Raw genomic sequence first — 26,249 nt, 5'->3', positions numbered from 1 at the left:
ATCTCAGGAAAGTAAAATAAGAGCCTATAAATAATGCACTACTTTCCAGAAGCCTCTCCTCTTAAGGAAAAGGTATGGCTTTTCACCGTGCTGATCTTAATTTTGACTCATACACTTAAGCCTATTTAATTTACATATTTCTTTTTTATTTGACAGAAAATAATAACTACTGAGATAGATCTCGTAGATCGATCGATTGTCGATCTACGAGTTTATTCCGATCGGGGATTAAAAGTGCTTTTAAAATATTATATGAATAAAGTATTTATACTTCTGTATTTTTCTTATGATTGCACAGTTTGTTTCATTTAGTTTTGATTGAAAAATGTTCTTTGAAACGGTCTTTCATACGAGTATAGGCATGGTTTTAAACACTAAAGTGTGATAAATATACATATAATTTCGCAAAACAATGAATACATGTATGTTAATCGCCGCCGTCTTCTGTGTTGAACAAATACTACATTTCCAGAATACCGTAATAAGTGAAAAACATGGATCATTTCATTCAAAATATATAAAAATGTTGTAAAATGTCTATAGTTGATCGTTGTAATGAATACATTTTATTTCACATAAATTACTGTTTTTTTTAGATCCTTTGGACTGCCCTGTCACTAGCCTTGGGTTACGAGCTTCAAGGTCAAATTATACGAGGAGTGCCTTGCGTGAAACGAAATTTTCAACTCTATTGTCCGACCGCCGGTAATACGTATCCTATGTAAGTGTCTATTGTTTCGCTAATTTGCATTAATTTGTGGTCTGACTGACAATTTCTTTTCGAAACATTGTAATAGATAGATACTTTATTGTTATAAATAGATATAATATGTATGTAAATATCTGCTAGCTTTTTAATTTAATTGAATAAAATCATAAACATTAAGTAAATGTCTTCATGTCGTAATTTTGTTTGTATTGCCACTTAAAAGAGCAATATCTTCTTTCTCATTCGTCGGTCTTAATTTCATAACGTCCTATTATTAAAATAAAATAATATTTTGAAATGTGAAAAATTGTGATAACATTGCATACTATTATAACTTATTCGACCCTCGGCTATCGTCAGATCAAGCACAATCAAGCAATGCTGTACTTCCAGGCCCTCCCTTGCAGAATTCATAAGCAAAAAAGACATTTCACATATTATGCTTTGTAAAATAAAATAAAAATATATAAAACCGACGGTTAAAACTCATGACCAATTTTTCTTTTCAGAGACAAAATCGAAACGTTTATAGATGAAAATAAAGCACTTATAAAGCGAATGTACGGTTCCTTTACAATACCAGGAGGTAACAGAGTGCGGAGGGCCCCTGGTGTACCTGACATGCATTCAGGAGACTCCTATTTCCGACATGTGCGGCAGACCAAGCCTAAGCTACCTGACACACAGTCCGTCAATAATACTGGGAGGTAGGTAATCTTAATTAAATTTTACATTCAAAACACATATCAAACAAGATATTATGTTATAAACCTACAAGACTATGACGTTATACGGCACATGCGTCATTGCTTATAACAAAAATTTATAACAAAATGACATCGTGTTGAACTGTGTGTGTATGAACTGCATTAATAGGTGCCAACGAATTACTTTAGGTGTGTAATCAGATCAATGTCATAGTCAAAATTTTATTTCTAAATGTAATCAGCAGTTACTAGTATTATGTACCCCATTGGTCGATATTCACCGATATGGAAAATTTAAGAAGCATAGATATGAGTCAAATCGTATCCTTAAAAACAGTTTTCAGTAATTACGTCAGCATTCACTTTATTTCGAAGTTTGTAAAAAAAAATGATCATCGTGCTTATCTGAAACTTCATTCCTCTTACATAAAATGTATTTATCGAAACGACAATTCATCGACGCATTACACCGAAATAAAATGAGTATTTGTATAGTATTTTTATTTTTAAAGGAGGAATCCTTCACATTCCAACTATTTAACATAAAACACTTTACTAGTCCTAGACACGACGACATAAAAACCACACAATATCAACTATTCTATCACAAAACTGCATTTTTTTTAATAATGCCAGTTAACTCCTGGCACATGCGCACAAAGAATTTAACATAAAGTATCTTCGTACTTACATGACACGACAGTTATATTATCTGTGAAATATTTTTTTAAAACTTAAGCCGGAGCTGCAAATGATCCTGAAATATGATTGATATATATTTTATTAACAGTATATTATGTTAATACTTGTATGATTTATACAGTTTTATATAATATATATGTTTAAATATGAACGAAATTATTTAATTTATTATTTTATTTTATATTTATGTAACCATATATTTTCCTACATATTTTATACTGGGTTACCTGGAAGAGATCCCTGCTTTAGCGATAAGGCCGCATATATGTATCCTTGATTTATTTCAGTATATTAAATTTATAACTATAATATAGAATACCTAAGTACCAATATTACAACAATACATACTGAATGTGTAGGTGATGTTGGACATTGAGTGGATATCCTCATCCTTGGTCATAGCACTCTCTACGAACTGGAATCAAAATATGAATATAAAATTTTGCAGGATAGACGCCTGTGAAAGTAAAACAGAAATAATGACGCCGTACTGGGCGCTGAACTCGGCGAGGAAGTTACGGGCAATAGTCAACACTATGCATTTTGAACAAGCTATACATCAAGAGGTTTGCAGGTAAATCACATCTTTTAACTACATAGGTATATAATATAACGGTGATTCCGTTTCACTGCCCCTTGTCTAATGGATACTTTACACAGCTATATATTATAACTTCTTGGGTTCGAATTAGCCGATAAAACATAGTCGAATGTATGTATGTAATTCTAAGTAACGGGTCGGTGTAAAGACGATGGCCTCGTGAGACCTGCGTCTCGTCTCTCTCCGAGGCTTCCTTAAGGCTATGTAGTATGTAAGGGACAGTGCCCGTGTGCTTGTGTAGACACATTTAAACTATATATTTTTGATTGGTTATTCTCCTTTAAGTTTATGCTCAATAAGGAGGATTTTTTAAGAAGAAACTATAGAATGTTTTTTGGGATGGGACAATGTTATTTGAAATTTATATATGTAAATGCACAGACATATGTTTTTAATATTGTCTTAAAAAAGTCATAGGTTTTTTTTTTTATTTAACTCATTCAACAAACGGATCTGGTTTACTCTTAATTTTAATAAAATGAATGCTAATGTTTGCTATGGTCAGAACTTAAGATATGTACAATAAAATAATACAATTTCAGATTAAAAACCTTTAATACTTTACCGGATACAACTCTTTAAAAAACATGTACATATATTATAAAAAGAAATTACGTGACCACAAATAAAAGTTTCATTAGATCGAATACGAATTAGCTCTCGTAAAGTTGATATTTTATAAACTATTCCATCGAAATGCTACTTATAATGGCCTAGTGATATGACTAGACCAATTGGAATGCAGAACGCCGAATATAACCAAATACAGTGAATATATTAGGTTCCGGATTATTTTGTATATTAAAATAAATGTCTTAAATAACAACATTAACATTTACTTTATTGAAATTCCTGCTGTCCTCATTATATTGCTCTACTATTTTTATCTTCCTTTCTTAGTCAAATGTTGCTTTATATAAAGTCTTAAGTAATATTGAAATAATCGTAAGAATACATTTATTATTTCGTCCATTTTGTTATTTTCGCTTTCTTTAGACTTTCTCTTCGGTATAACCGGTTGATTTTAAGCAGGTCTGATTAAAGGCTAACAGCGACAATGTCTTCTTAAGTTTATGTGTACAATACCGAGATGGCCCGGTGGTTAGATCGTTTGCATCTTAACGGATGATTACGGGTTCAAACCTACAAGGCAAGCACCACTGAATTTTCATGTGCTTGATTTGTGTTAATAATGCATCTCGTGCTCGGCGGTGAAGGATAACATCGTGAGTAAACGTGCATGTTTTTAATTTCAACGAAATTCTGCCACATGTGTATCCACCAACACGCATTGGAGCAGCGTGGAGGAATATGCTCGAAACCTTCTCTTCAAAAGGAGACGAGGCCTTAACCCAGCAGTGGGAAATTTACAAGCTGTTAATGTTTTTATGTGTACAATTGTACGATATTTAAAATTTAAGTACTAATAATACGTAATCTACTATATAGGGATTACCTCACCAAATAAACCGACTTTATTGCAAACTGTTTTAATAAATATAATTACCAGACTGTCTATACTAAAAAAGAAAAAGAAGAACTAAAAAGACTGGATTAATTAAAACTAGGAATTCTATTGTTCATGTTTTAATTTATATTTAATCGTCTTAATGGTTGAAAGCTTTACAAGTGTTTGTAATCTGTGACAATGCAATAGATAATCTGGTAATGTGAAGCTGATGATACAGCCAGCAGATGAATATTGGAACTCTCAATAGATTCATTCTTTTTTTAAGAGTTACAAACATTTCACTGACAAAAGCGTCATTGTTTTACCTTCTTTAAATGCTTAAAATTTTTAAGTATATAATTAATAAGCAGATAAAAAAAAAACGGTAATATTTGACCAGAAACAGGAAGCATTCTTTTTTTTTAAATAAACATTTTTACGTAATATGTTAATAGTGAAACTAAAATGTTATGTAAATAAAATAACAAAATTGTATCTAAAAATTTAATTCTATATTAAAAATGTTTTCTTTATTAGCAAACAATCTACGTCAAGGTGTTCAGGCGATTGCGGGTGTGAACAGAAGTACAAATGGCATCGACTGCTGGCCTATGACCCCAGTGACGACTGTGCTGGCATATTCATGGACTGGTTTTTATTCCCGTCGTGCTGCGTGTGCCGATGCAAGCCATAGATTATAACAAAACTTATAGTAATTTCAAATTATATTTAATTATTGTCAATATTATATGAAAATGAAATTTTTTTCTTGTGCAATTTTTTAACGGGCTAAAGATCTGAAGATTGATAATCAACTGATATTTTAACGAGGTAAAATATTGACTTTAAATATGTTGTATTTGTAATTACTATATTAATGAGAGCTATTAATTAAATATTTATATTAAGTCTTAGATTTTAATAATTTTGTGTATGTACCTACATATTAAATAAATCTTTAAGAATATTTTGAAGAAGTATCATATTGTTTAATTTAAATCTATTATCCAGTTAATCGGTATAGAATATATGAAATTCCTAAATTAAATGTGTTCATATACTATTATTCAAGCTATTCGATCGATGTAAACTATTTATATTTAAATCATATTGGCAATGTATCAACGATGTATTTTATTTTGAGGTAAGCTGTGATTTGTTTATCAAAGGACAGAGTTTACCTGTCTGATAGGAGGTAACTTTTATTATTTAAAATAATAGATTTTGACAGAGAAATAAAATCAAAAATAATTGACGTGTCACTTTCTTCAACCTATTACACTGCCTACTGCATCTTAAGTTTTTTGTTTTTTTTTAATTTAATTTAAGCCTAAGCAATATAAAATCAGATCTTTATATTATGTGTTGGGTAAAATGTATATATTTATAAAATTTGAAAACATATTCAGCAATGTGAATGGTAATATTTGTATATGATGTAAGATATTTGTGATAATTCATTTTAATGGAAGCTTTAATAAAATTTATAAATAAATTACATAATCTATAAATGCAGCAAGGCTTCTATAATATTATGTATTATAAATTATCTAGATTTCTAACAAAATTATACAGCAGTAAAGGTAACATTTTGTAGGTATTTAATTCCAACATCCTAGTGGTACCTACATTTAGGTATTTAATAAGATATATTCAAATAAGATACTTTATAATTTGCTGTATTATTTTTTTGTAATTATAGACATCCAATTATAAAAAGTTGTTTCAATAAAACCCTCTACATATTACACTTATTACAAAACTTGAATATACTTCCAAAATTTAATAACGTACTAACAGCTACCTATATCGGATATTATAATATCTTTGTGCAAACTCTTCTGGGTAGGTATCACCCACTTACATTACCGTCTTTACCATAGGGCACACGGGGCACGTGCCCAGGGCCCCCATGTTGAGAGGGCCCCGAAGAACTAACAATTTGTTTCACACGTTTATGCTCATGTTGACTGCTATACATTATACTTTCGAAATTGTCATATTTGTAAGAATTAACTAAAATATTTATCAAAAATTTTATTTTATTTATCAAAAGGCTATTGACGGCAGTCGATATTAAAAGTTGAAAGCTATAGACGTGCTCTTCATGATAGAAATAGATATACTATGGTCGTAAGATTGTACGACCAATTAGATTCCTACGAATTTACGAAAAGTACCGCACCGTTTATTTGAAACTATACTTAAGGCCTGGCTATAAGCAAATTAATTGTACATGGTAGTAAATACCCACCAAAAGGGCCCCAAATTCATGGGTGCCCAAGGCCCCGAGCATAGCTTGAGATGGCTCTGCCCACTTGTTACTTATTCTACCGCCAAACGTCAATACCTTGTTGCGTTCCGAATTGAAGTGTGAGTTAGTCATTGTAAGTACAGACACCTGTACGGTGCCAATATGGTTTGACACTATAACTCTCTTTCGCTCGGAACAGAACTCTTTTGCGGAAACTGCAAAGGGTCGGAGAGTTGAGGGCAAAACTTGGTTATCGTACGGTTTCGTAGATGGACGCGATGCTTCTCGCGGGCGATTCTCCTTCGGAACTCTAAGAGCAGGAGGCGGGAGTACACCGGTTACAGGTGGAAGCCAGAGTGAGCGGCGACCGTACAGGATCCGTGGAGGTGGGGCGAGTCAAGTCCCCAACGAGTCATGATTCGCAGATGGGAGGAAGACCTGGGGTCCCCATTAGCAGGCCTGGCGCCAGTGAAGGCGATCCACCACCATTTGAGTCACTTTGTGGATTGGAGTCACAGCACACTCACATTCAGATTAACGCAGTTGGGGGCCCCAGAGGTATTCCCTGGAGGCGATAGTCGGTGGAGATCTCTTGTGTTCAAGCATGATAGCCGCCATGTTAGACAGCGATAGTATTGGTTAGAGATAGTTCCTTTCTACGAAAGAGTTATGTTAAAGAAAGCAGGCGCGCAAGGCGGTATTCTACAGCCCAATAGCAGTATCCAGTATTGTTGTATTCCGGTTTGAAGGGTGAGTAAGCCGGTGTAACTACAGGCACAAGGGACGTAACATCTTAATTCCCAAAGGGTGGTGGCGCATTGGCGATGTAAGGAATGGTTTATGTTGTATAAGATTTTGAATAATGTATATATATGTAATAATGTAAGTATATGATGTTGATATACAATGTGGAAGTAACGTCAACGCACTACAAACGACCAAAACAAGCAAACACAAAAAAACACAATCATATACATTCATTAACTTAGCCACAGGCCTCTATTTGTGATGTAATTAATTTACAACACCCTATAAAATATGTTATATAAATACTAGCGGGCAAATTAATCAGATGCTGCCAAAATTGGTCAAACGTTGCCATTCGGGACAAATTATTAACCTAAAGTAATGTCGGCTAAAGTTAAAGGGGACTACACGGGGAGAGGGTGAGCAGGTCCGTCCAGCACACACGCCGAACGGTGATCTTCGGTATTATTTAAGATTATGTGTATATGTAACACAAAAACATAACTAATGCCGGTTATGTACTTATTAATTTACCCACTCTAACGTAAACTGAAAACTTAATTGATTGCGTACAAAATTTAATTTATTTTTATTTTAATTAGGCAATTTAAACCATAATAACATCATCAGCACTACATTGAGTGAATTAATGATCGTTTTACACATGAATGCAATGAAATCATGACGACATCACGCAGTTACAGTCAAACTGTACTTAATTTTAATAAGTCCGGTGCAATACTGTATAATCTGAAGGCAGCCTAATTCTATTTAGTCTTCAAGCGAACAAAATTATTTTTACCAATTCTAGGGTTGACTCAGAAGGAAATAATTAAATAAACAAAACGCTTGTCTTTTTTATTATAAATAACACTTAATTACTAAGTAAATCAGTAGTTTGTAATCAATATTTTAATGACATAGTTATGTTACATTAATAAAACATTGTTTATACAAATTACTTACTCTATTTTTTTTATTTTTAATAATTTGTTATTCCTAGCCTTTATTGCTTACTCAATTATTTGTTTTTATTTGTTCTATTTTTATTCATACAATACAGTACAGTAAACCAATTTCACAGAATTTTACATGAATCATCATCCTCCTGCTCTTATCCCAGTTTTATTTGGGATCTGCGCAGCAAGTCTTCTTCTTCCATACTTCTCTGTTTGACATCATCTCACAAGTAACATTATTTTCAACCATAGTTTCTTTAGTCATCTTCTTCCTCTATATCCATTTACGTCCATGCTCAAGACCTTCCTCACAACGTGGTTCTCATTCCTACGGATAACATGCCCATACCACGACAACCGGTTTCCAATAGCTTCTCGGCTACCGGTGCCACTTTCAGACTTCCTCTTATGGACTCATTCGTTACTCTATCTATTCGCATAACGTTCAGTCATCCCTTTTGTAGCCCTATACTCTGATTCATATAGAACAGCAAGTCTGACCATCTTTCCCTTAAATTTAAGGGGAATGGGATATAATTTTCTCGTACAACGCGTTTTTCACACATTTTAAGGTACTGACAATAATGACGACCATTATATATAATTATTGCATTTATGTATGTTATTATGAAGACTTGCCATATAAAATTAATAAAAATTTAAAATTCTTGTTAAAAAAATATTTTTTCTCTATTTAATAGCTGGCAACCTTATCTTTAATTTAGTGTCAAAATATTAGTGACTTAAAATCAATGTCAATTTGACATACACACATATTAAAGGTCGCGTCAAAATCCATTTGGCTTTGACAACTTTTTTTGACAAAAAAAATATACTTGTTTAAAAAAAGTCGCTATTTCATTTACGAATGGAATAATTTTAGTCGTATTAAATAAATACAATAAAAGCAACAGATTGTAAATGACCTACTCCAAGATAAGCTCTCTAAAGTATCGATAGCGAGTATTATTTTAAGCTTTTCCCATAAATATAATTGGTAACATTATTTATTGTTATGTCATTTGAATTTGAAATATTTTTCTCTAGTTTATGCATATTGTCACCAACCAAACGTAAAACTAAAAGTATAATATAAGTAAAGGTCTGCGTAACGTCGCAGTATAAAAAATAAATATGTTCCGAAATTCAATGCGATTTATTAGAATTGGAAATCAATGTAAAAGAATATATGTTGTACATAAGTAAGTTTTACTCATAAATTATCAACAAATATGTTCTAAATAAAATCAATATATCTTTTACTTATCGAATAGTATATCATAATTTAATTTTTTCAGTTATAATGGTACGAAATACTTTAGCAGCTTATCTCAGCTGCCTATTCACTCGAAAGAATCTCTAAAAAGGCCTTCTTTGAATCAGTGTAGTTATCGCACAATGTTTATTCAGACACAAGAAACACCTAATCCGAATAGCTTAAAGTTCTTACCTGGCACCAAAGTTTTAGAGCCTGGTCAAACTATGGATTTCCCTAACATTGGAGCTGCACAATGTAGTCCTTTAGGTAAAATGTTGTTTCAATAAAATATTACATAAAACATATAATTAAATTAAATATTCAATTGTTCTAACCTTTTTAGCTAAAATGTTATTTCGCATCGATGGAGTTAAGGGAATATTCTTTGGATCAGACTTTGTTACAGTCACAAAACAAGATGATGATGTAGACTGGAAACTTATGAAACCAGATATATACGCAACTATCATGGATTTCTTTGCTAGCGGGTTACCAGTTGTCACCGATGCTAAGCCTTCTGGAGATACACGTAAGGATTAATAAAAAATAAATAATATCATAACTAATTTTTATGCTTAAATATTTGTTGAAGTTAGTACACAATTATATATTTTTAAATAAAAGAGCAAGAAAAATTTTATATTAGAATAATAATTATAAAAGTGTATTTATTAGAAAATCTTATTTCTAGAAATCAATGAAGATGATGATGAAATTGTTCAAATGATTAAAGAACTTTTGGATACTCGCATTAGGCCCACTGTACAGGAAGATGGTGGGGATGTTCTTTTTGTTGATTTCAAAGATGGTGTTCTCCGCCTAAAAATGCAAGGATCTTGTTCATCTTGCCCTAGTTCAATTGTCACACTTAAGAATGGTGTAAGTAATAATAAATAATACAATTGTAGTAATAATATTTAGTTTAATGTGGTCTATCTAATAACCTCTAATATTGGTACTGAAAACCATTCCTCAAACATATTAATTGTACTCAGGTACAAGTACCTGAGTGGCTCTTTTATCTGAAAATATTGTCATAAAAATAAATTTGAAATTATTGTCTTCATTTTTATTCAAAAAAAGAAAATTATTGTTTAATATAAATTAATAATAAATTTACAAAGCAAATATACATATCTATATAACCTCATTTGTAAACTTTTATGAGCTATATAAACTCGTAATTACTAATATAGTTGTAATTATTTTCTTTTGAATAGAATAATTGAATGATGATTTTCATCCTAAAAACCTAACCTACATTATTCTTCAGATTTTAAGGTTGTCAATAAAATAATGACTAAAATTGATTATGCTATCAATTTTTTAGGTCCAAAACATGATGCAGTTCTATATACCAGAAGTTTTGGCAGTTGAACAAATTGATGATGATGGTGATAAGTTGATTGAGAAGGTGTTTAAAGAATTTGAGAAACTTAAAACCAAAGAAAAACAGGAATAAAATGATATAAACATTTGAAATAAGAAAAAAAAAACTATATTTTATTTATTACTCAGCAAAATTATCGATATAGTAAATAAATAGATAATGTAAATATTTCAATTCTTTTTTTATTGAACTTATTAAAAATAATGATATAGGAGGTATTTATGCTTGTCTTTAAATGAAACACACCCTTTTCAAGCATCAAAATTAGTAATCATCATTAATATATAAGTACTTTTTGATTTGATGATACTGTTGCATACCCAGTAAAATATAAATTTAAAATACTTTTCTAGAAAAGTCTCTCAGTCTCTTAAACTCTACAGATATAGTTAAAAGGAACATAACTTTTTTTAATTTTTGCAAGAATGTCGTTTTAGCACTCGTTAGATTTAAAGACCAAACAAACAAAACATTACACAAATATTTAAAAAATAAAGACAATCTATACAAATATTACAAATGCGAAAGTAACTGTGTCTGCTGTTTGCTGCTTTCACGGCCACACCACTGAACCAAATTGAATGAAGTTTATTATAAAGCAACCTTCAACTCCAAGTAAGGATAGGTTGATTACATACTTTTTTATGCCTACCTCGTGACGACCAACCCCGGAAAACCGACAACTAGTAAATAATAAGTTTCAAATTGATATTATTACACATTAGCGACCCGCCCTGAATGTCTTACAACGTTCACAGTTTTTCAGTTGTTAGACAATACAAAACGCTATGTCCCTGCGTTTTAAATCTGTAATATCTTCGAAAATATTAATTTAAATTACATGCTGTAAAGCGCCAAATTGATTTATATTAAATGCCTAATGTATTTAAGAGACTTTGATAAAGGGACTTAAAATCGATTCAAAAATAAGCCATTATTTTTCGTATAAAGTATAGGATAAAAAAAAGTTATTGTGGGTTATCTCTGAGATAGACATTTTATACCATAGCGGACTTTTTTGAAGACCTTTTTAAGTTGTACAACATTGTTGTAGTATATTATTTTGATCTATTTCGTAGGGTTGAGCCAACATTTGAATGAATGAAAGCGCAAAAAAATGTGTTTATTTTACTTTACGATTTATTTAGTGTTTCTTTAATATGTTGTGCATGTATAATACACATAAACTTTTCTCTTGAACCAATCTATCTATTAAAAAAAACCGCATCAAAATCCGTTGTGTAATTTTAAAGATCTAAGCATACGTAGGGACAGAGACTAGAGAGCAGTAAGCGACTTTGTTTTATTCTATGTAATGGTATAAAAAACAGGGAAACCTTAAAATAGCCGGATTGAAGTAAATCAAAATATCTGTTCAGCTTTTAAATTTTTAGAAACTAAAATTATATCATTAGAATAGGTATGAATGGTATTTTAAATACACTATAGAGCTGAATTGTTCAAAGCACGGACCTCAAGCGATCATCATCGTTTATTATTTACCTAAAGTAAGAATTTATTTATGAATGGATATTTAAGGATTTCGCTTGTTGGCCCACCTGTTATAGCTTGACGAATTTGAATTTAATAAGCGATTTGCAGAGTTTAAAGTTTATTTTTTAAATCACGATTAATATTTATGTCGTCTGTGGAGTACGAAAGTTTTTATTGTTGTGCGAAATACGAATTGAGATTCGAGTTGTCAAAATTTGTACAATGTGTATTGTGTTTGTATTTTATCTGTGAGAGTTGTATGGTTCTCTAATTTTATTTATCGCGGGCAGAAATATTTAACTTTTGTTTTTTGTAAAAGCTAAATAAGTTTCTACGGTAAGTGAATTTAATATATTCAAATATACATATACTTTTATTGGAATTATCATTTTCTATAGTATACCTTACCAAGGTAATCTTGTATTTAATTACAAGCATGCTCAGCATTTTGTTTTTGTTAAGTAAACATTAAAATGATATATGAAGGTATTAAAAGTTTGTTTCTAAATGTACCTACAAAGATTAGTGTAACCTTTTCTTACATTGTCTTCTATTTCTCGTTCTATATACTTTATAGAAAGTTTAATTTAAACGAAGAACGACGAATTTGTTATTTTAAATCATAACGTAGGTAAATTCAAATTGTTTTATATTTGATGTATATCTGATATTGGTATTTTATTTATAGATAATAATGGCAGACCCAGGAAAGGGTCGAGGTCGAGGCTTGGCCTTGCTCCAGGCCCTTAAGTCACAAATTATGGAATCGCCACCAGCGTCTGAAGTGCCAATTCCTGAACCCACACCAGCACCAAGTGTTGCACCTAGTGTGGTACGTTTTTACATACATTGACTTTATTAAAAGTGGAAGTCTGATTTTACTAGTACTAGTAAAAGGACAATTATAGTGATATCAATATATTTTATTGATTTCACTATAAATATTTATTCTTTTTTATGTCAGATGCTACTATTTTAATTACATATTATAACAAGCCTAAATATAAAATCTTAATAAGACAGTAATTTTTATCACACAGGTTGGTTCAACTAGTACCAGTTTAGGTGGGAGGGGTAAAATGGCAGCTATGTTACTTTCTAAAATGCAGCAGAAACCAGGAGGTTTGTTGAGCATGAAATTGAGCATTTAAACCAATCTACAAACAAGCATTGATTTCAGTAACACTGCTTATTATTTATAGATGCAACATTCAGCCCAGCATCAGATGTAAAACCCCCCCTAACCTCCGTTACAGTTGGTAGGGGTGTTGGACGTGGATTAAGTCTTCTAAAAAGTTTGTGAGTATATACTAAAATTTATACATTGGATTAAACTACCATGAAATCTGTTTTATGGCATAAATATTTACCAAGAAAACAAATAGCTTAATTGCATTCTTGGTGTAATACCAACATTTAGTAACAAAATAAAATAAATATTATTTATATTATTATAAATAAAACAGTTCTAGGGAAATTATCTGTATTATATACCAGTAACTCAACGCATTACTGACTACAAAGTTTCCTACTGTAAAATTGTTTCAAATCTCTATAGCAATATGTAGTATGTCAGTCAAGACAGTGTGTTATACAGCAATATTAATAAATAATGTTGATGTTGTAGAAAAGCCTCACAAGCTGCGCAATCACCTCCGAGCCTTGTTGATAGTGATGTTGATAGTTTGACAAAGAAAATGGCTTCCAGTACAGTATCAACTGCAGCAACTTCCTCACAAACTTTAGTGGGGAAAAATAAATACTTTGTAAGTAACTTTATTTTTTCTATCATAAAATTTCAATCTCCTTCAATACATTACAGAACTCCGTATACTTCTGTGTTTACAGTTGATACTCAAAATACACTTGTAAAAATATAGCACTTGGTACTGTTGTAGTTATTACTCTAAAATGTTGTATCATTAAACATTTTTAAAACTATGAGAAAATTCCATATGAATTTGAGTTTGTGTATTGGTTATTAAATAAATAGTATTATATTTATCTTATCTATTTACTATTATTATCTATTTAATAATGTTGTAGTAACAAAAAGTTGTTATTTCATATATTGCTAAATATATTTTTTTTATATCTTATAGAAAGAAGTCAAAGATACTCCACCAGTAGTTAAGAAAGGTGAAACAGGAACCCCTTGTGAAGTAACAGCTAATTTCATCTATTTAAACTTTGAAGAGAACAATGTTTTTGAATATGAAGTCAGATATGATCCAGATCAAGATTATAAGCACCTGCGCTTTAAGCTATTAAATGGTGTGTATGATTTTATGATAAGCTTTTTTGAGTATATTTCCATATTAGCTTTGATGCAATATTAGTCTTATATTACAATATTTGCATATTGTAATTGTTTTTATAAATAATGTCTGACAATAATATAAATTTTATATCCGTGTGAATCTTTTAGCAAGATAATTTTTGATATTGGCTTCTTGCCCACAAGGTTCCTGGTAGTTTAATTAACTTGTAGTTTAATTGGTGGGTTAGATTTTTATAGGGAGATTAATATTATACTTTTCCAATAGATTGAGCGATTAAAGTATCGCTTGCTGTCACAATTATAGGTGAATTTAATAATTTATTTGATGCAAGCTTAAAAAAAATTATGTATATATTTCTTAACATTTTGTAAATCAAAAAAAAAAAAATTTAGTGTTGAGAAAAAAAAAGCCTTTATTTCTTGTTTTAAAAGCATTTATTTCTTTTGCAGAGCATAATCACTTTTTTAAAGAAAAGACGTTTGATGGCACAACATTATATGTGCCGCACATGCTACCAGATGAAGCACTTAACCTCGTTTCAACTAACCCTTTTGATGAAAGTAAAGTGAATATAAATGTGAGTATTGCAAATCTTTAAAAGTAAATCTTTATTAAAATTGCCCATATGCCCTATAAATTGATGGCCTTCGAAATTGGCATGAATTCTTGTATTATATTGCAAGGATATATCATCATTAAGTCACTCATCTTAATTAATATTATAAGTGGGAAAGCAAGTTTGTTTATTACATTTTCACATCTCAACTACTCTGACGATCATCAAGAAATTTTGAATACACGGTATCAGGTTCATAAAAAAGGGCAAAGGCAAAGTATTGATCATTTGTATTGCGGTGTTCCGATTCGTAAGGTGCGTGATCCAGTGTGATAACAGGTACAAGTAAGTTATACATTAGTAAGTAACTTACTACCATATTCATCCATTGCTTCGCCTTGCAATACATAATGTAAAGAAATGACTTTTTTTCTAAGTCTATCAGTATTTGGTATATTTAAGAAGCTACAATCGAGCTATCAAAATTCCAGCTAATTTTTTAATCTATAAGATTTTTTTTTGTTTGTTTTAGATAATATTCCGCCGTACACGTCGTCTGAGTGAGATGATACAAATATACAACGTGCTATTCAAGCATATAATGAAGGATTTACAACTGGTTCGCTTCGGACGGCAGCATTTTAACGAGCACGCTGCGATACAGATACCTCAGTACAAGCTAGAAGTATGGCCTGGGTAAAGTTGCTTTTCTTAATGTGTGGTAAAATAAGGTTTCTTATTTCCATATGAACTTGATCTCTTGTAGTCAATTATAATGGGCTATTGTCTGTAACGGCGCGCTTGCTTTTTTAAATAATCTAAATCAAAATATTCATTCTCAATCTCTTTACATTACTATTGCATAGAAAAAAAATTATCTTAATATTTAAAACGCAATCTTCCCTTCTTCAGCTATGTGACAGCGGTAGACGAATACGAAGGAGGTCTGATGCTGACGCTGGACTCCACCCACCGCGTGCTCCGGACGCAGTCGGTGCTCTCGCTGATCAAGGAGACCGTCCAAGCTGAAGGCGCTAACTGGAAGAGGGCAATGTCAGACAAGTTGATAGGCTGCTCAGTTATGACTACGTATAATAAGAAACTCTTTAGGTGAGTTATTTTACTTTGTAAACAAATTACTTAATTTTTGTACTGACTTGTCTCTATCTTTATAAGTCTGTGATTTTATCCTATAGATTTTCTTTTAATGTATTAGCATTTGTAACAAGTGACCACTATTTGGTTTGTTGTTAATGTAGAATTAGAATTGAAAAATATTTATTTTGTGCATTTTTACTTTGTACAGAAGCAACAGCAAAGCTCACAAATAGAATAAACTTTGGATTGTTTAAAAAAAATATTATTATCATAAACGTTGCGTGTTACATATTCGAGAAATAATGTCCGAATACCTAATTTTTACTGATTAATTATGGTATTTCAATTATTGAAATGTATCACAAATTGTTATTATTTTACAGAGTAGATAGTATAGATGACTCCATGAATCCAAGATCGACATTCGAAAAGAATGAGAAAGGTGAAATGGTGAAAATTAGTTACATAGAGTATTATAAGAAGAATTATGGAATTGATATTATGGATGTTGATCAACCAATGCTTATTTCAAGGTATGTTAGTTTTACACCTAAAGGAAATTAGTTCCTTACAATACCAATCTGCCCCCAACCTATGTGGTGTCCTTGTGTTGCACTGGCTCACTCACCCTTTAATCTGAAACCCAAACAACCAAAAATATATTATTTATTATTATATATTATTTATGATAGTTTATGTATATATTATTTTAAAATGAAAAAAAAGTCAGTGTGGGCCACGTCTTCCAAGAAGGCAACAAGCTTGAAGTTCAGCAAAGATCTGCTATTGTTGAGTGAGAGTAGAATAAGTGATGAGTCAATGGTACCTACCAAGACAGGCTTGTACCAGACCTTACCACCAAGTATTTGTTATTTTGATTATACAACAATTTTGACCCATAAATGTATTGGTTTTTTATGTTTTTTATCTTTTTATTTATGTAAATTTAGATGGTCTATATCATTTGATCTATTTCAATTGTGATATTATAAAAACATTAATGAAAATAAAATTTACATAATATATTTTCTATTTCAGAGATTCTAAACGAATGCCAGGATCAGAAAAGCCAACTGACTTCATGATATGTCTTGTGCCAGAACTTTGCCAGCTTACAGGACTCACTGATGATCAGAGGAGTAACTTCAGACTTATGAAAGATGTTGCTACATATACACGTATAACACCTAATCAACGGCACGCAGCGTTTAAAAAGGTACTTGTTTAATACCCCACCATGATCAATTATGACTCATTCAATAGGCAAATAACCTTTAATGTGTGTAATATGAACCAAGAAAGAATTGTTAATTTATAAATTATAATCTGTCCTGTTTTAGAAGATTTTTCTTAACTCCTATCAGGTGGGGCTAATTTAATACTTTTGTACAAGATCTGGTTAAGCCAGTTGTATTATATGAACATACAGCAATGAGAATGTGTTTGTGTATGGGTTCTCCCAAACAGGCCAGGAAGAACATCCGTTTCTGTTCTTCAGGTCATTTATACCTTTGGCTAGATGATGATGAGGCGGGATGCTGTGTATGCCCCCCTTCCTCTGTAGTTTGCAAATTTTTAAATTTATGTCGGCAACTCTGGTTTCATCTAGCATCTTATTTATGATTTTACTCTACAAAAATATTATGAGCATTGCTCGATCCATAGTATGTTGACCTACATTGAATTTTTCGCTACACAGGCAGTTAGGGTCTAAATTGTTCTTAAAAAAGTAACGTCAACAAACAATGTACATAAATAACTAGTAATCACTGACTTACTACTGTGTCATATAATATTATGGATATATTAAACTATTTTATCATTTTTACTAGTACATCCAAAACGTTCTTAACAACGAGACAGCGAAAAATCGTCTAAAAGGATGGGGTCTCACCATAGCACAAGAGACGATCAATTTAACAGCCAGAACTCTACCACCAGAGACATTATACTTTGGCAATGACGTTAAAGTGCCGGGTAAGCCTAATGCTGATTGGAATGGAGATGTCTCGCGGAATGCTGTGATGCAAGCCGTTGATATAATGAGATGGGTGCTCTTGTATACCGACAGGGATAAACAAGTTGCAACGGTAAGGTTCTTAATGCTTTTGATATCAAAATTAAAACTATAAAACATTATATTAATTGTATGACCTTTGTATAGTGCAATCAGAGCATCTGGTTTCTACGGACAGAAAATACCTTGGAATAACTGGTTATTTCAATCGTTTATATTACTGTATTTTTCGTTTATTTTTCTTACGGTAGTTTTAAAATGACGAATTATACTGTATTGTCAAATATACAAATGTTGTGTAAGTGAAAAGTTATACAACAATATATGATTTGATATTAATAAAGTACAGTTGCTTGGTGCTTCTTTGAAGAAGTTTTTCTACATATTTATTTTAGCAATATTTTTTTTTTCTTTTTTCTGGCTTTTATTTGTGCCAAAAAGGCACAGATTAAATATTATAAAATCAATAGCAGAGTATTCTGGAGATCTATTTGCTGATTGAAATTGCAAATTTACATTTTTATAATTAATTCAACTCATACTTAGAGAACTAGAAATTTTGAATTAGATATTTCACATTTGTTCTGTGATGTACACATGTGCCTACTTTAATTGTTGTAATTACCAATATCTTTTACATAGTTTCAATTAATGTATTTTTCCTATTTTAGTGGGCTTTTTATTTTTATTTCAAATATTAATTTGAGTGCTTACTTCTAGGATTTCGTTGAAACATTAAAACGGTGTAGTCGTCCAATGGGTATAAATGTATCCAACCCGGACTTACTCCGTCTGCCCAATGACCGAACAGACACCTATGTCATGGCTCTCAAGAAATGCATCACATCTCATTTACAACTAGTCGTCGCCATATCGCCGACTATGAGAGACGATCGTTATGCTGCCATTAAGAAAATTTGCTGTGCAGATAACCCAGTCCCCTCACAGGTATGAATGATAGCGGTGTTAGGAAAGAAAGAAAAATTCATTGCTAGGCAGAGGTCTCTAGTTTTAAATTATTACACTGCAGTGTAGGTGAGAATACATACGTGGTAGAATTTAAGATTCCAAAATTATCAAAACTCACGATGTTTTCCTTCATCGCTGAACCCTCAAGAGCACTTGAAATTATTTCACCAGCACGTAAACTCTGGTGCTTGTCTGGGTTTTAAGGGAAATGTATAACTTAATTAATTTTGTAACTTAAAACTAAGAAATTAATGATTTTTGTATAAGAAATTTTGAAATAATTAACGTAAATATTGTTATTTTTAATCAGGTGATCAACGCCCGGACGCTCATGAACAGCCAGAAAATTCGATCCATAACCCAGAAGATCTTGCTGCAAATGAACTGCAAGCTGGGCGGCACGCTGTGGAACATCAGCATCCCGTTCAAGACGGCCATGGTGATCGGCGTCGACTCCTACCACGACGCCGCCCGCAAGCGCCGCAGCGTGTGTTGTGGGTGCATCTCTATAACATATATTTATATATTTTATGCCATAAGTGACAAACGAGCTATCGACTCAACTCATAGAAACCCAAGAAAAAAGTAAATTACGAACTGCACTTTGCCGGAATTCAACTGTGTTATGACATTCGACATTGTGGTATCACACCGCGGGAATGTTGGTAGTGACTTTCCTCGGTCATCGAGAGTCGTGTTAAACGCGAAGGGAGAGTCTTAATGATCTTAGCGTCTTTGCGGAAAAGGCAGACAGAAATTCTCTAAGACAGCCCTAGCAAAGCCTCAGGAAGACACACCAATCTTTCGCCATTTCTGTCAATACGCTCTAACTTCGCCCTAGCAATAAGTTGTAGTAGACTTTTTTCAAGACATATGGTCAAATGGTTATGGTGAACGTTTTAAATGACGCTTGAGAGTAAAGTTACAAGAGATACAAGAGAGTTATGACGTAGAGAGAAGGAGAAAAAGAGTAATTTATTTTAGGAAGAACCTTCTGTCACTTTTATTGTGCATGTAGTTTAGTCAGTTTACGAAGTTAAAGCGGCTTTTTGCGACTGGATTAAAAAACATCGAATGTCCCTAATATATACTCAAACATATACTAATATCTACTACTGAGTACACAATATAACAAATAAACAGAGAGGTACTAGTTCGAGTTCTTTGTTCTCTTGTATTTGTTTAATGTTGGCAAATAACATATTTTCTAGCTGTTCCATGTGGCGTTCAATTGCGTTAAACAGTATTATTCTTGTGGGTTATAAAGGTGTATAGTTTCTAGTCATTCTCTGAATGAAATGAATAGGCTATCTAATACCAGGACATTTTAATTATACAAGCCAGCAGACACTTCTTTGTCTTTTCTTACATATCTATAATACGGAAATAATATGTATTTTTTTTGCTTAGCCTTCATAGCGTCGTACAATCAGACCATGACCCACTGGTACTCGAAGGCCGTGTTCCAAGAGCGCGGGCAGGAAATCGTCGACAGTCTCAAGTCCTGCCTCGTCGACTCGCTCAAGCACTATCTGCGAGTCAACGGAAGATTACCCGACCGGATCATTATATACAGGTGTGCTATGAAAAAATAATACACTTCATTTTTTTTAATTCAACGTATAACTTACCACCGCTCATTGACATTGGTATTGAAAATATTAACTACCCTGTACATCATCAATACCACCGGCCTTGAAACACAACAATACTAGCTAGTGTTGTTGAGCAGTAAAATAATAAGTGCGCGGTATTTATCCAGACGAGCTCGCATAAAACTAGTAAAGTAGTTGCCTGTAAATGTTTCATTGCTGGGCTAAGGCCTACTCTCCCTTTGAAAAGAAGGCTTGGAGCTTATTCCACCACGCTGCTCCGATGCGGCTTGGTGAACACACATGTGGCAAAATTTCATTGAAATTAAACACATGCAGGTTTCCTCACGATGTTTTCCTTCATCGCCGAATCCGAGATGAATAACAAGCAGGTGCTTTTCTGGAAATGAACCCACAATCATCGGTTAAGGTTCAAGAATTCTAACCACTGGGTCACCTTTTCTCTTAAATATAAAACCAGTTAGTAAATAACTAATAAGACCTACTTACAGCAATTTCGCAACATGTACGATATACGTACGTACACATACGATGAATGCGGTTGGCAGCTCAGTGCAATAATATTGATTTATAAAATCCTAATGCAATGTCATTCTATGCACAGAGACGGAGTCGGAGATAGCCAATTGAAGCTCGTCCAGCAATATGAGATTCCTCAAATGCAGATCAGCTTCTCCCTCGTCGGCGAGACTTACAAACCTACTCTTACGTACGTCGTTGTACAGAAAAGGATCAACACGCGTATATTCATGAAGACTGGAAAAGAATTTGCTAATCCCCACCCGGGAACCGTCGTTGATCACGATATTACTAGACGAGATTGGTAAGATTACATTTGAATATAATTCGTCTAGCATTATTTAAAAATTGTTATATATACTAGCTGCTCCGTGCGGGATTCAATTGCGTCGAACGGAATTGCCCGCCCCCATGGGTCATTGCGTTAGTTCTATAGTGTATAGCCATTCTCATTGATTAGGCTATTTAATGCAATATTTTAAGTATACACACTTGCACACATCTTTGTTTTCTTTTTCATGAATTAAGACATTCTGAATAAAAAGTAAAGTAACCGCCTATGAATGTCTGACTGCCGAGCTAAGACCTAATGTCCTTTTTGAAGAGAATGCTCGGAGTTTACTCCACCACATTGCTCCAATGCAGGTTCGTGGATGCATACAGCAAAGTGACATCCACCAAATGCGGGTTTTCTCACAAAACGTTTTCCTTTAATGTTTCAAAACAAATTAAGTACAAGGAAATTCCTCAGGCTTGCCAGAATATTAAGACGATTAACTTAATTAATCGACTTAAGATTCTATAGAGTATCACAGCTCAAAAGAAAAATACTATTTTAAAATGTATGTATGTATGTACTCGAAATGTGTTTTTGACAAGATTTAAACTTCGACAAAGTCAGACACTACAATATCTTTCAAATGGAATTCTTTACAACGAACATACAGTACAGTAAAGTAATCTTTGACTACTAAAAAAGGTTCTTGGTTTGTTAATAAAAAAATAAAATAAAATAAACATCTGTAATGTTTATTAATATTAATAAAACCTAATTTATGTTTCAGGTATGACTTCCTAATAGTATCACAAAAGGTTAACCAAGGGACGGTCACACCGACCCACTACGTTGTAGTCCACGATGACAGTGGAATGACTCCAGATCAGTGCCAACGACTGACATATAAAATGTGCCATTTGTATTACAACTGGCCTGGCACCGTTCGAGTGCCGGCACCGTGCCAGTACGCACATAAACTTGCATATCTCGTGGGTCAGAACGTACACCAGCAGCCGTCTGAAGCACTAGCCGACAAACTATTCTTCTTGTAGGTTTTATTGATATTTATAGTAAGTAAGTTTAGCATTTAATTATATCGCTGTTATTGACATTAATGATATAAAAATAAAAAAAAAATACTTCAAAAATTCAAATGAAATGTTCGTAATTAAGACATTGTATTCATTGCAAACATTTCATTTGAATCTGGTTCAACAAACAATACTAGTAGAATTGTGAACTTAAACATTTGAAAACTCTTAAAAATGATTTGAACTTATCAATCTTAAGGCTTTCCTTATAAAAATTGTAAGCAAGTATTTAGATGAACGCTGTCATTCAAACTCCCTTTCTCTCTTTCTAGCGTCATATGTTTGATATTCGAAAGAAAGAGACAGCATCGTTTGACTAAACACTCCTTTAAACAATGTTATTTATATAATTATGTAACCGGTTTTAATCAGTTTAATTGTAGTTCTTAGGATTGTTAAATATAATTTGTTTTAATGTTTTGTGTTTAAAAACTCTTTTGTTTTTTAAATCTGTAATATTATTGAGAGATTACATTATAATTAAAATTTTTATAACATATATATATGTTAAAACTTACATTTTATAAAAAAATATAGTAGTTATGTGATTGATATGTCAATAACAGTGATTAATAACTAAGTACAAATATGCTGTACATACACAGAGTATTATATTTTTATATGAATATTTCAAAACAATTTATCTATAGATATAGATAAGTATTTTATAAACAAGAGATTTGTAGATTATCAATCTTATAAACGCAATTTAGCAGGTGTTTGGAAACTAATGTCCTCTCTTTCTTGTTACAATTGTTTTGACATTTGAAAGAAGAAACACCATTGTTTAACTAAACACCCCTAAACAAAAGTTATAGGTTGAATACGTTAAGTATGCACGGTTAGTTAGTCAAATATGTTTATTTTTGTTAACATATCGTCCAGTTATAAACTGAGCTATTCTATGAGAACTCACTTCGTATCTCACTCACGTTGATACTTTAAATGGTATTATTATAATCGCCCAATATCCTATATAATATTCTGACATTTCACGAACGTGTTTAAGGTGATTTTTCGTTTCGTTCTTAAATAGCCTCATTGTTAAGTGACTACCCGTGGTAGGGCCGTATGAATGCTATTTCGGTTAGATCGGGATGAAAAATGTTCGTTCCTATATTTAGTGGCGCATCGACGGTGTTAAGAATGGTAACTATACTATAATGGTGACCATCACAATGGTGACACCTTCCCCCTGGATGTCCATTTGCTAGTCTCTCTCCCAATTTCAACTTTTTTTTCAAATCTATCTTTAGTGGTTTTTTTGTCATCATCCCACCTTTTAAATATAATTATTATTTTTAAGTTTTAAACAGTCAAGATTTTGTTATGAAGGAAGAGTGAGAAGCGTGCGTGTGTTTGTATTTGGCCTATATTAATATACAAAAAACAAGATTATATAATTATAGTCAGATCCAACTATTTTTATTATAAATGATTATATAAGTTCGATTTCGTGAATATACTGAGTTAAATAGTTGTCTAACTCTTAACAGGATTGACCATAGACTATATGTTAAATTTTTGCCATTAATTTATCTTCATCATGTGTGGCCGTGGCTTTACTTATGATTTAACAATTCTCGTATTTTGTTGGTTTATTGTCATTCTTAAGTAACAAACACTATGTTGTCTTCGAATATTTTAATTTTGTTATTTAACAGTAATCTTCGTTTTTATGAGTAATTAATGTCTAAGCTCAAAAAAACACTAGCCATTAGAATAAAGTAAAAATAAACATAATTAGTTTGTAGGAAACTCTTTCAAGATTGCAACTGGACAAATCTAATAAAATTAAGATAACTTTTGACTTTCGAAACAAAAGTCTTACTACGGGTCTTAAAACGGATTTAATAAAAACTTTAAGAGTGTTGATAATTAACTAGAATGTTCTTCTCTCAAAGACTGCTTATAAAAAATCAAGATAATAGACATTTAATTTCATTTAAGGATTTGAACTGATATCCAAATTCAATAACGTAATCTAATGAACAAGATATCTCTTAATATAAGCGTTGATTTATTTGTTAACTTGTTTTCGCCCGCGTGGTATGTACGTTAGGTTCCTTAGGGTTCAAACTGGCTTCGTACCAAGTTTCAGAGGTCTAGCCGAGAAATCGTAACAGACAGACATATATAATTAGTCTCGCATTTATGATATTTGATAAGATAAAATTACTTTGTTACAAAGAACAATTAGGAAATTTTATCTTTATAAATAATAATTAAAATATATTTATGTGCTATAACGAAAGTATGACTATAAAATATCGTGATACGACAAAAGCAATAAGTTATATGTAGTTTGCCTATATGTGTAAATAACGAATCGTATTTCCGTTTATTTACCAGACATTATATATTAAGGTTTTAGATTTCAAGATGGCACTTGGTGGTAGGGCTTTATATAGATAAAAGGGTATATACCACTGTACCACCCACTCATCGTATATACAACCGCTAAACCCATACCACCAAGTAAATATCAATCAAAATGAAAATCGTTTTTTAAATTAATGTATCTAATTTTAATTGTGAAATAATCACTAAGACAGACAATTTGCAACATGTTCAATCATACACTGCCACTAGACGGTTTAAAAAGGGGGTGGGGGGGTGAATGCCAGATTACTGAGGTTCTACTGTGGTATTACCCATGTTCTAAGGAAATGAAAGATAGTGCTTAGGCATTTGAGTTGGGACTTCGTGTAAGGACCGTGGTTAGCGCATCGAATGGGCCAAGAAATAGTTTAAAATTAGGTGCCCACTGGTCATGACTCTGTCCATGTGTCGATCTACTTTCCTTTTCTTAGTAAAAATTAATTAATCTATATGTAATATTAATCTCAAGTCAGTTTTTTCTCTGTGTACTTTTATGTTTTAATTATAAGAATTGTAAAAACCAACTGTGATTTTAAAATTGTATGTGTACCTGTTTGCTGTAATCGTAAAGGATGCTGGTCTCGGGTACCACGTGTATCGTTTAATTAATAGCAATAGTTTGTTAACGTTTACATCTTAACAGCGAATAAATGACAATTTGTTACATAACTCCATATTTGTTTTATTTATTTATTACATAGTGTTTTAGGTATTTATCAAAATAATCGTCATTATCTGTATCTCAACGGTATGTCTGTGTGTCCGATTTGAATTTGAAATGCTTGATACAATTTTATTGGTACTCTGAATTCTACGCTAATTACTTGGAAACATTACGAAGAGGTAAATAAAAAATATAAAGAACTAAGAATTAAAATACATTCGTATAAGGATTTTTACTTAGATTTTGTTTATATGATACTTACTAGAGTGCGTGTACTTAGTGGCCTACAACGGAGAACTTCTCGAAAAACAAATGGTGGCCACCATTTGTTTTTCGAGAAGTTCTCCGTTTTTGTAGTTTATCTAGACATATAAATGATCAACGGAATCTTTATATGTCCATAAGCTCAGCAGTGGGACATTAACAGGGTGCTATTTTTAACAATTCATATCAATGTTAGCAGATTCTCTGCCTAAATAGTCGAGTCGATATTTAAACAATAAGCATGAT

General features: G+C 32.1%; 3 protein-coding genes across 4 annotated transcripts in view; all 3 read left to right on the top strand.

Moving 5' to 3' along the window:
- The window catches only part of LOC125070003 (protein spaetzle 3), a 49,778-nt gene extending 44,134 nt beyond the window's left edge, over positions 1-5,644 (top strand). For both annotated transcript variants that reach the window (XM_047679667.1, XM_047679666.1), the window contains 4 exons: positions 597-721; positions 1,219-1,416; positions 2,567-2,692; positions 4,707-5,644. In XM_047679667.1, coding sequence (XP_047535623.1) covers positions 597-721; positions 1,219-1,416; positions 2,567-2,692; positions 4,707-4,863 — 606 coding nt within the window. In that variant the 3' untranslated portion in view covers positions 4,864-5,644. The remainder of the gene's footprint in view (positions 1-596; positions 722-1,218; positions 1,417-2,566; positions 2,693-4,706) is intronic.
- A 3,527-nt stretch (positions 5,645-9,171) lies between these two features.
- On the top strand, positions 9,172-10,919 carry LOC125069836 (NFU1 iron-sulfur cluster scaffold homolog, mitochondrial-like). Its single transcript, XM_047679428.1, has 5 exons — positions 9,172-9,331; positions 9,428-9,654; positions 9,731-9,916; positions 10,079-10,266; positions 10,718-10,919. Exons 1-5 carry the CDS (start codon positions 9,264-9,266, stop codon positions 10,847-10,849), a joined length of 801 nt encoding a protein of 266 aa, XP_047535384.1. The 5' UTR covers positions 9,172-9,263; the 3' UTR covers positions 10,850-10,919.
- A 1,582-nt stretch (positions 10,920-12,501) lies between these two features.
- LOC125069844 (piwi-like protein Ago3) lies at positions 12,502-25,724 on the top strand. Its single transcript, XM_047679435.1, has 17 exons — positions 12,502-12,607; positions 12,960-13,103; positions 13,312-13,393; positions 13,474-13,570; positions 13,899-14,037; positions 14,374-14,545; positions 15,003-15,130; positions 15,642-15,805; positions 16,022-16,219; positions 16,591-16,740; positions 17,246-17,423; positions 18,040-18,297; positions 18,945-19,172; positions 19,504-19,687; positions 20,604-20,769; positions 21,411-21,629; positions 22,390-25,724. Exons 2-17 carry the CDS (start codon positions 12,966-12,968, stop codon positions 22,652-22,654), a joined length of 2,766 nt encoding a protein of 921 aa, XP_047535391.1. The 5' UTR covers positions 12,502-12,607; positions 12,960-12,965; the 3' UTR covers positions 22,655-25,724.
- The last annotated feature ends 525 nt before the right edge of the window (positions 25,725-26,249 follow it).

Source organism: Vanessa atalanta, chromosome 16 (assembly GCF_905147765.1).
Source record: "Vanessa atalanta chromosome 16, ilVanAtal1.2, whole genome shotgun sequence".
NCBI classification, from domain to species: Eukaryota; Metazoa; Arthropoda; class Insecta; order Lepidoptera; family Nymphalidae; genus Vanessa; species Vanessa atalanta.
The sequence above is the reverse complement of the archived record's forward strand: the minus strand, read 5'-3'. Positions and strand labels throughout refer to the sequence as shown.

Excerpts from the sequence above, each read along its gene's own strand:
- LOC125069836 (XM_047679428.1), top strand. The coding sequence starts at position 9,264 with ATGTTCCGAAATTCAATGCGATTTATTAGAATTGGAAATCAATGTAAA. Across the intron at positions 9,332-9,427 it reads AGAATATATGTTGTACATAA|TTATAATGGTACGAAATACT; the intron begins GTAAGTTTTACT and ends TAATTTTTTCAG. Across the intron at positions 9,917-10,078 it reads TAAGCCTTCTGGAGATACAC|AAATCAATGAAGATGATGAT; the intron begins GTAAGGATTAAT and ends TCTTATTTCTAG.
- LOC125069844 (XM_047679435.1), top strand. The coding sequence starts at position 12,966 with ATGGCAGACCCAGGAAAGGGTCGAGGTCGAGGCTTGGCCTTGCTCCAG. Across the intron at positions 13,394-13,473 it reads AATGCAGCAGAAACCAGGAG|ATGCAACATTCAGCCCAGCA; the intron begins GTTTGTTGAGCA and ends TATTATTTATAG. Across the intron at positions 15,806-16,021 it reads AAGCTAGAAGTATGGCCTGG|CTATGTGACAGCGGTAGACG; the intron begins GTAAAGTTGCTT and ends TCCCTTCTTCAG.